The sequence below is a fragment of the Micromesistius poutassou genome, assembly GCF_964030765.1.
Source record: "Micromesistius poutassou genome assembly, chromosome: 17".
Classification (NCBI taxonomy): domain Eukaryota; kingdom Metazoa; phylum Chordata; class Actinopteri; order Gadiformes; family Gadidae; genus Micromesistius; species Micromesistius poutassou.
The window spans coordinates 15,416,933-15,427,665 of record NC_140287.1 but is presented as its reverse complement, the minus strand read 5'-3'; the positions used below and the strand labels follow the sequence as shown (position 1 = coordinate 15,427,665).

General features: G+C 46.2%; 2 protein-coding genes across 3 annotated transcripts; one reads left to right on the top strand and one right to left on the bottom strand.

Annotated features, from left to right (window-relative positions):
- Positions 1-158: 158 nt before the first annotated feature.
- Positions 159-4,017, top strand: cdkn3 (cyclin dependent kinase inhibitor 3). Of its 2 annotated transcripts, none has more exons than XM_084481968.1 (8): positions 159-229; positions 725-814; positions 958-1,013; positions 1,144-1,188; positions 1,958-2,180; positions 2,875-2,906; positions 2,990-3,093; positions 3,683-4,017. In XM_084481968.1, the coding sequence occupies exons 2-8, from the start codon at positions 738-740 to the stop codon at positions 3,770-3,772; spliced, it is 627 nt and encodes a 208-aa protein (XP_084338094.1). In that variant the 5' UTR covers positions 159-229; positions 725-737; the 3' UTR covers positions 3,773-4,017. The 2 variants fall into 2 exon arrangements, with proteins under 2 accessions (XP_084338094.1, XP_084338095.1); XM_084481969.1 differs by lacking the exon at positions 159-229 and adding an exon at positions 433-474.
- Positions 4,018-4,539: 522 nt separating this feature from the next.
- cnih1 (cornichon family member 1) lies at positions 4,540-10,145 on the bottom strand. The gene is made up of 5 exons (XM_084481881.1): positions 10,006-10,145; positions 9,202-9,270; positions 6,814-6,926; positions 5,986-6,129; positions 4,540-5,759 (listed from the first exon to the last, which is right to left on the bottom strand). Exons 1-5 carry the CDS (start codon positions 10,084-10,086, stop codon positions 5,732-5,734), a joined length of 435 nt encoding a protein of 144 aa, XP_084338007.1. The 5' UTR covers positions 10,087-10,145; the 3' UTR covers positions 4,540-5,731.
- Positions 10,146-10,733: the final 588 nt, after the last annotated feature.

Below are 10,733 nucleotides of genomic sequence, written 5' to 3'. Positions count from 1 at the left end.
TTTTTTTTATGACCCAGTATCTTTAGGGGGATGTTCACACGTGCACGTTTGGATGAGGTCTTCTTGGAAAAGGGCCAAAGTTATTTCTGCGGACATTATCCTTGAGCGCACCTCTGGGGGCGTGGCCAACAGCAGCGCCTCGCTGTGATTGGCTGGGAGCTTCCCCCTAGGATTTTTTAAAAACGAAGCACTCCCAGCTGTCAAATCTGCTGACTCGAACGAATGACTGGTGAGAAATAACGATTTTATGTTTAAATCCTACTATTTCGGATCGATGCAACACATTTAGTTCATCGTGTCGACATATCGGTGGCCGGGCGCTTTGGCTTGGCTTGGACCCGGTGTGTTGTGCTATTGCAAGGTGACGTTAGCTTAGCCCCGGAGCATGCTTGGCAGTGTGTGTGTGTGTGTGTGGGTGTGTGTGTGTGTGTATCGGGTGTCGGGTGTCGGTCGGCTGCGGTTAGCCTCGGATAGGTAAACTAAACACCTTCATCCAGATATCTTAGTTAGCCAGTGTCAGAGGGGATCCTCTCCTATCGTACTATTGGAGCGTTATTTCGAGGAAATGCAGTGAAATACGATTTATTCGACCAAATGGATAGGCTATATGCTTCTAGTTGTTTTGATCACACACAGACAGACAGACACCATCATGGTCAAACACTTACAATTACGTTACCTCATCCTGATCCTTTTTTTTTACGTATTTGTGTCACAATTAAAGTTGGACTGACGTCATGAGGACGAGTGAGTTCGACTCTTCTGATGAAGAGGAGGTCTCTGAAGAGCAGTTGACACCTTTCCACATCTCCTGGTAAATGTGTGTGTGTGTGTGTGTGTGTGTGTGTGTGTGTGTGTCCCATTAAATTGATTGTCATGTTAAGCTAACTGTTAGCCACCCCCACCCTACAGAAACGTTGTGCTGCTAATTCTTGATTCTTGTTCTTCATCACTAAGGTTACCGCTGTCTGTAGTTGAATCAGCGCAGTTCCTCGGTATATGCGCACTGCCTGGTAAAGTATTATATATAATATATATATTATGTAATTATATTATATAATAATTAAATAGTAAACTCTATTGAATACATTTTAGTTCAAGTCCGATGTCTGACACCAATGTGTTTTGCTTTCCTCCCTCTAGGGTGTAAATTCAAAGAGAATCGACGAAATCTCCAGAGAGATGTTGGTAAGGTGACCGTGGTGGGCAGGGTTTGTACAGGTGACAGTAAGCTGATGTTGTGATGGAGGGCTCTTCCATCAACACGCACACTTCTAATGAACGCAACAACAAATCTTAAGTTCCTGCCAAAGTTCCATTAAATGCACACTATAGAACCTGAAGTGCACGCCATAGCACCACAAATATACACCATAGAACCAAAAACATATTCACGCGATATAACCAAAATACACATGATAGAACCGAGGCCCTCATAACCACTGCATCATTCTCCACCTTCCCTGAAAAGCCTTTCCCAGGGAGGTAACAACCAACCCCCTTCCGTCCTCAAACTGGTCTAACAACACGTAGCGTTGGTTGACGGTTTTTCCCGCCAATGTGCAGTTTGATCATCAGACAAAGCAACGGTGACGTTCACAAAAACCTGACTCCAAAGCCTTCACCTGAATAGCATTAGATAGAACAGAGCTTTGTTGGATCTTTCTGTGACCTTCCCTCTGTCATGAGGAGAGGAGGTGCCTGAGGGTTGGCAGTTTAGCCCGGTTAAAGTGTAATTTTCCCCAGGCTCAGCGATGTTCACGATGGAGCCGGAGTAGATCCTGGCTGAACTTGCTGAAACTGTCCCACCGTACGTCTGCAGTACATGGACACAAACAGTTCAGCCTCCTTTTAAACAGCATGCCAGTTGTTTGTTGTTGTTGATCTGTCTCCATGGCGATCATGTCTGACTCCCTCCCCCCCCCCCCCCCCCCCCCCCCCCCCTCACATCGCCCAGACGAGCTGCAGAACCAGGGCGTGCAGGACGTGTTCGTGTTCTGCACCCGCGGCGAGCTGCACATGTACCGGGTGCCCTCCCTGCTGGAGGCCTACCGGCAGCAGGGCTTCCGGGTGCACCACCTGCCCTTCCCCGACGGGGGCGCCCCCGAGCTGGGACAGTGCGGGCAGATCCTGGAGGAGCTCCAGAGCAGCCTGGAGGACCAGCGCCGCACCGTGATCCAGTGAGTCTGACGGGCGTGGGAGACGTTCACACCAGAGAGGTTCCCATACTGATAACGGTATCGGAATATTCCTCAGACGATACTGCCTAAAATGCAGTATCGGGTATCGGCGCGAAATGGTACGGGATACATCAGTAGTTAAGACCTTGTGTGACGACGTGTTGAAGAACAGCAGGTTCTGCTGGAGACACACGCTGGTAGGGGAGCGGAACGGTCGAGGCATACCATCGATATCGCAGGGGTCTTACTAGTAGTACAAGTAGTAGCTGTTCCAGCGTGTTGCGGTGACTGCGACTGGATGCCTGGATTCTCTTCATGATTAACTGGCCAGCACCCTGTCATCAATATTAATGTCTTACCTGTATTTATCTATGTCAATTGTGGCACCCATTGCACTCCTGACCATCCCTGGAATGAGGGATCCCCCACTCTGCGGTTCTTCCCAAGATTTCTTCCTTGCTTAAGGGAGTATTTTTCTTGCCCGTGTGGGGGCTTGGGTCAGGGGAATTGGAATTGAACTACTAAGTACTAAGACTCTAAAAATTATGTTTTTACTGTTGATTTCTATTTAGTCTTCCACTCCAGCTCTAGTGGTCACCCACGTTTACGTCAAGCTCCTGTTAGTCTCCTGGTCCGACTGAGCTTCTCACTCTCAAAACACCTAGAAGCTAACTCCTGTGTTTCTTATTTTCAGCTGTTATGGAGGGTTGGGACGCTCTGGATTAAGTAAGAATATATTTATTTGAATGACATTTCAATTGTGTGTGTGTGTGCGTGCCTGTAATCCTGTGTCGGTACTTCCTGTCCAGTTGCTGCCTGTCTCCTGCTCCAGCTGTCTGTTACCATGACGGCAAACAAAGCCATCGAGATCCTCCGGGAGCTGAGAGGGGGAGGAGCCATCCAGACAGTCAAGGTGAGGCCCCGACCAACCACAGCGTGTGTACCTGCAGTGTATGGTGCTGTGACACATGGGCTTTGTCGGTATATTCTGCAGTTAATGTTAGTAAGAGAGGACATGACACAGAAACACATCTTATCTCCTTATCTCATCTTATCTCCCTGAGCAAGACGCCTCACCCTAATTGCTCCTGATCAGCTGGTTGTCGCCCTGCGTGGTTGGCTGACGCCGTCAGTGTGTGACTGGGTGAATGTCAGTCAACACTGTAAAGCGCTTTGGATAAAAGCGCTATATAAATGAGGACCATTTACCATTTATTAAGTCTGTATAGCAATAACACATGGTATGATCACATGACTGAGGCGTCATCTAAGGATTACAAGTGGAGGCGCAATGCACACCACTCCTACGTTACGTCCCGTGTGAACGGGAATCTTTTCAGAGGCACGACTGTCTGATCACCAGGTCTTCAGCTTGGAAATGGTCCGTAGGACGAATCCCTGCTCTGGCTCAAGGGCAGCCTGATGTGTCAGCACTTTGTTTTCCCTTCAACTGATCGATTTGAATGAATTTGTTTAATCATTTTGTATTTTTCTTCACACAGCAATACAACTTCCTCCATGAGTTTCGGGAAAAGCAGGCGGCGTTCCAGCAGAGCCAGGAGAACTCCGTGGAGCGCTCCGTCTCCCGGTGATCGCGGAAGATCACAGGCTCACAAGGAACAAGCTTAATAATAGCGAGCTTTAGCTTTTCCGCATGTGTGCGTTGGCTTGGATCTCAGATGTTTGCACTTTAAATGGATACTCTTTAATATGGATCTCCCTGACTATGTGGGAAATGGAATTTGGTTATTTTTAAATGAATATGGAGGTGGGTCATTCTTCCACACTGTTGTCATTTTCAGTCAAATTCATAAAACGTTTTGTTTTTGGTGAATAATTTCTCGTATACATAGCCCTACATTTGTGAGATGTGAATATCCCCATGGCTTACTGAACCCCAAATAACACATTATTTCCCACATTGCTACAAATATAAAATCTGAGGTACCACTTTAAGTGGACAGTCATCGTAAAGTAGATTTTTGAACCTTTGCAACTCTGGCCCCCCCCCCCCACTTGTGACTGTACAGACTGAAGTCCTTTTTTTAAAAACATTTACCTGAAAGCATCTTAGTGCTAATGTTAAACACATTCTCTAGCACTACGCTCAACCTGTAGACTAGATTGTGCTTAATTAATGCAGCATAGTGGTGAGGTTTTCTACATATGGGGGTCCAATGGCTGCTTGGAGACTTGCAATCTAAAAATTAACATAAGGAACTCAACATCAAAACTAGGAACCATTCGTTTTATACGATTTTTCGTCTAAAACCTGTTGATACAAAAGGTGAATGAATCGCACACTTAATATATTGACAGTAACTGTTAAACCCCTTTTTGCTTCAATGACATACCAAAAAACGGTGGGATACGATTTTTTATTTTGATTCAAACAAACTAGTCTTGGTTCTTCCTAGATGGTAACACGGTGGGGTCCAAGAGAAACATTCAAATAAAAATGATGCGCTCCCCTGCCACGCCCTCCCTATAGAAGAGCCGTGACAGAGGAGACGTTAGTGAATGACGGCGGTCCGGGAGGATGCTCGTTTAGTGTAGGAGTGTTGAAGGCCCGCACCAAAGACAGCACAGCGCCAGAACAAGACACAGTACAAAGCAAAATAATAAATACACACTCCCAAAACGTTGGAATAGTTGGAGATTGAATCCTAAAGTGGAGAGGTAGTCGACCGTCCGGCCCGTTGGCAGTCTGCGCAGAAACATCTCCTGGACCGCTCAGACGGGCCGGGTACTGACTACCTCCAGCTAGAGAACGTCTAAAAGAAAAGCCTTATTCCAAAGCATACGCCCCCCCGCTCTACTCAAGACAGCCTTGGATGTGTCGCATCAGACCGACTCAGCTCAAAGAATACCCTAAACATCGACAGCGTCATGAGGATGATGATGATGACATAAGTTGAATCATTCAGGTGTCACACTGGTTTTCGAGGAGGTATAAAGGGACAAGCTGGTTTGAAAAGTGATGGGGTGTGAGACAACATTGTGTCTCGTTGAACTTCTGGACCTTAGTACACGAGCTTGGCATGGAGGGGAGAGAGAGAGATTGTGTTTTGGGAGGAGGGGTGGGGTTCAATTCAAATCAATTTCATAAAGCTTGGATTCTAATTCGGAGCATTCTAGAACAGCAGGTCCATAATGGACCCTGACCCTTAATGCTCACATCCCCTCTATTAACTTCACTGTAAACGTTCAACAGTAGGGAAATTCAGATGACAATAAAAAAAAAATAGGAAGCATTAAATCACCACACAGTTAAAAAGAGGAAAAAAAAACAAACGTATTCTTGTTCCTTCATTGAATTTAAAGGGCGAGGCTAGCAGAAGGAGCGCTGCATTGTGGGACAGAGGGCTGAACGTTGCCAAGATGGCCCCCAGCTCCGTGTAGGGAGGCGGAGCTGGGGGAGTTCAAGTCCTCTGTGGGCGGTGTTTGTGTGTGGCTCCTCCCCCTCCCATCGGCCGGGACCCTCCCCCAAGGTGTCAGCGTTCGGGCGTCCACTGTACATGCAGACCGTCCAGCTCTGGGCTCCGACCGGCCTAGGAGCTCACCAGCACGTAGATCATCCTGGAGGTCCGAGAGACAACATGCAAGGTTACGGGATACAACGCTTTTACTTTGAAAAATCAAAAAGTTTTTTTTTTTTTAAATAAATGTGCTAAAAAGATTCATAGTGCCATACCCATAGATAGAGATAAATAAGATGGCTATCACTTCATAAAAATGATCTACTCCTGACCCCTTCAAAATAAAAGCGTTGAAATTCAAAATGGTGGCATAATGGCGAGCATACCCGTAGAGATAGTAGAAAAAGGAGAGGAGGTAGAAAGCCAGCTTGCACCAGCCCTCCTTTTGACAGTAGGCCAGGATGTCGGCATTCATGATGGTGGTGGGGTCGTACAGTCCAGGCCCACTCATCACCGGTCGGGTCATGTACCTGCAGCACAGTCACAACCAATCAGAACCAGCGCTCAAAAAAGGTGTTCATTGGTCTACAGGACAAACTTCCTAACGATTTTGAAGGTAGAAGACTGTAGATTGCAGAGCACGGTTCAGCTCGGAGTGGGTCTCCTGCACTAAGGCTTTGGGTCCCATATTGATCACATAGTGTATGTATTTCATGCAGATACGTTGGTTTAATGGATGCGTCTAAATCTAACTGATATGTAGGTAAACAGCGACAGACACACGATATAGCCTGTAGATGCTAAACCGGGGTGAATGCGGGTTAGGGGTTGAGTTAGCTGAACACCAACTCTGGTGAAACAGGGCTATTGCAATTGTTGTTCATTTGTGTCCTAAAGAGCCATCTGGTGTTCATTTGCATGCAATTGCATTGCATTTTTTTCAATATCAATTTTTTTTTTTGCAATTGCAGGTCCTTTAGACTGGGATTCAAGTCAAACAAGCAGTAAAAACCCTAACCCTAAGACTGCAGCATGTTACTACGGTCAGTTTAAGACAAAAGGACCAAACGGCATGGGTCCTTTCGGCTGCGTGTCACTAAGGAGCAGGTTGGGGGGAGGCCTGCAGGTACACTAGGTGGACAAGGGCGACAGGGGCCCCAGGACATACGGACCGGGGACCAGCCCAGCCCGGCCGGTACAGGAGCATCACCCACCTCCAGACGTGGTAGGCCAGCAGCGGCATGTTGAGGCCCAGCGTAAGCCACTCGGCCGCACAGAAGAACATGACGCAGAAGAAGACATGGATCAGGTACTCCGGCAGAACCAACTACAAACACAACGCAAAACACAGTCAGAGGGGTGGGACGGAACATCTGAGTAGAGGACCACAGACCTGGCTGTCTTTGTCTGGTATGCTGAAGATGTCTTAAATCGTTTAACTCAAATGTGGGGTCTGACTTTTTAATTAAAACTGAGCAGCCCCTGATTGTGTTGAAGAAACGACCCTAGCACTCCGACGAGGAACACATCAGTGATTTTAAGTCTTTAAATGGCAGGCTGACCTTCACGAAGGACAAGTAAAGCGCAGAGAGGAGAGAGGCTAGAGGCTTGACATACATCGGTCCTCGCACTATTTGAAGCTGCCTTCCGTGCGGCATGGATGTTTTGAAATAAATGCATTTGCATGGTTGAGGACTAGCGTGGATAGCAGGTCATGTATTGCAGCCAGTTGGCTTTTTTTTGAGAGAAAGATATTTAGAGAGGGAAAGAGAGAGAGAGAGAGAAGGAGAGAGAGAGAGACATCTACCCAACAGTGCTGTAGTATCATGCACTGTGTAAAGTGACACCATGTTAAGCATCATGCATCACTGCTGGGGGGACAAACGTCAGGACTCTACAGAGACACATATGAAGCTAAACTCTGTTATCTCAATCGGCTGTGTTGGTGCATCTCAACAACAATCCCCCCATTTACTGCCCTTAGGAGGGCTCATCTGAACACTCTAAAGATGAGGAGAGGGGGGACCATGCCAGTTATGGAAGCACCCGCTACTGGGGCTACTGGGAGGGGGGGGGGGGGCAGGCCCAGACAGATGGAGTCGCCATATGGAAGCCATGCATGCATGTAGAGCCCAGGTGGGGGCTGAGCCCCACACGCCCACAGATGGAGAGGTGAGTGGGGGGTGGATGGGGTGCAGAGTGGGGGGGTGGAGGTGGTGAAATCCTGCACTGCGTTGCCAGAAATTGTATGACCAGCCGATCACTCTATCGAACGGAAGTTCAAATTGAGCTGAGGGTTACGTTAAGGTACTACGGACCGCTAAGACGACTGGCCACGATGGGACAGAAATAGGCCATTCTGGTTAACAGGCGAGCCTCCTCCCACTTCTAAGGTCCCTGAACCAATCAGGGCCCCCTGAGATATTGCTGAGCTAGTCGTAGTGTTCCACTGCCATCTGGCCCAAACCCCAGGTGATTTTCTGGAGCTTTAAACCCCAAAAACCACCCATTTTACATCAGATTAAAATCACAATTACTTCCACCAGATACCGTTGAGACAGGGAGGGGTTTAAAGGAAATGAAGTACAGTGAATCAAGATTGACGTCCAACAAGCACCTATCTCATCACTTGTTTGTACCCTAAAAAATATTTTTATATTCTTAATCTCCCCAAATATTTCTGCAATTCTAGATGGATTCCGTGGTCTGAATTTATAAGTTTATTGATAACTTACCAATAACTATAAAAACACTAAATGCAAACAGGGGAGAGGGGGGTTGTAATCAAGATCATGCATGTCTTGAGCATTTGCAAGTCTTTTCAGTTAACACGCGCGTGCCTCGAGTCATAACATTCAGAGAATGTGCGTTGATAAATGATTGCATTCTTCATTAGCGGGTGCTGCTGTCCAATGTGTTGATGTGCACATGGGCCTCTGTCCTTACATTAACAGCAACAGGCTCTTTGATTCAATAAACCTCCAGGTAAACTATGGATCCCTTTGAAACTTGGCAATACGGCTACAGCGGGAGTTTTTGTAAAAATGAAATGGCCCTAACCCCTGAGAAAAATCTAACCAGGGGATTTTACACCAATAAGACTCAAATACACTGACTTCTGTGGTCTCCATGCCAAACAAGCTGGGAGCGACGCCCCTTGGTGTAATCTAGTCCCGTCCCTTTTCGATTAGTTAACTGAAAAAACCGTTGCAAACACTCCACCGTGCAGAATGACATACCGCAGACTGTACTGTACTGAGCGGGCATTCTTTAAAGTTTGGTACAAACCTTCAATGCAATTTTGATTCTTTTAATCTTTTTGACCTTTTCAACTGTCTTTTGGCCGTTAACAAAAATGAAAAAATAAATTAAAAAAAAGAAGCAGATTAGAAAACCAAAAGAATAAATGCGTTAGAGTTTGAGAGCTGACACATCACTCCTGGTTTACAACAGACAGCTTAGTTAGCAGAACGGTGCAGAGAAATCAAGTTAAAATGTCAACAAGGCGCATAAACGCATCCTGAAATAACATTAAACAAAAGCAGAAGAGCATGCGTTGAAAGAGGTAAGGTGAGAAGGCCGACTATTGACACGTCGCTTACCGGGTTAAGAGTGTTACATTGATCTATAGGGTTCTTGTAGTCCGTTTTCAGCTCATCGAAGGCGATTATCTGGAGAGGCAAAAGGGACGTTATCATATAACATAAAATATATGCACTTAATATTACAACGATTTCAGTTTACAAAACTGTAAAGTGTGTGTGTGTGTGTGTGTGTGTGTGTGTGTGTGTGTGTGTGTGTGTGTGTGTGTGACACAATGATTCTTCGTTTTAATCTTCATGCGTTCAGTGTAAACAGTAATACCACATCAAAGCCACCGTCAGTATAAATCACTAAACCATGACGTCACGGGATTAACTCCCGTCAAGAGGTTAATCGGCGTTAGCCGGCTAGCATGTCTAGCTCGTCTAGCTCCAGCTTGCGTCTAGATCATTATATTATAATATGTTGATATGACAGGCCGGTTAATATAACAGCCCGCATAACACATGTATACAAAAATGGCCGATGAGATGGACGCAATACGTATGGGTAGTTAAACAACTGTGTTTGACAGGCTGCTCTGTTCTCTAGGTGCTCCCGTTAGCTAGCCACAGGGGGCCATTCATTCTAGATCGGACCCGTTCCCTGGGACACATTCTGTACCCGAAACCCGGGACCTAAGGGGGGATTCTCCGCCATAAAATGAAATAGAGGATCCGCGATGAGACGACCGGGCGGCGAACCCACAGCGGATGCGAACCACGCATCACAAAGCCCGTCCTTACGTAAACGTTAGCCCGCGCTATCGGCCCGGTGGCGTTGGACAGGACGCACGACGGTGATGAACAAACATTGATACTTACGTGCCAAATCGCGAAGAAGATAAGGGCTGCCGTGAGCAATAGAGCGAGCATATAACAAAAGGCCGCGAATGTGAACGCCATTTTCTCCTACCGCTCGGTATCGGGACGTAGCCGTAGCTACAGATTTGAGATCTGTCACCACTATGTCGTCACACAAGTGGTTCTGATCACAGGCTATCGCGAGATTTCGCTGTAGAACCTGCAGAACGGCAAAAATCTGTCACCCTGTAATTGCTGGTTAATTATTAATTTTCTCGTAGTTGGCATAATGTGGGGGAAAGACGAGACGAGAAACGCAGACATTTAAACATCACTATTTTATTGGGTGAATATTGGACATCGTACAAATTATGAATATTTAATAATATTTCACAAGTTACACTGATGCGAAGAGGCAGCTATGTTTCAGGTGGGAAATCTTGGAAAAGATCGACGATTCGAGTATGAAAAAAAAGCCCGACACCTATGCAAAGTACATTTATTGTACGGTTTACTACATATACACTAGATTAGTTGGAAAAATATGTATATCCACAGGATTAACCCAAATGCATGGCTCACCACCTCGTCGTTCAAACACACCATACATGTATGGAAACGAAGCCAGTAGTAGTGTCGCTCACTATCAAGGAATTCTCGTTTTTGTATTGGTTCGTTTGAAACATTGCACATATTCAATAAAACACTCCAGTTCATCATTTAGCAGCCTCCCTTCAATCAAATCAATA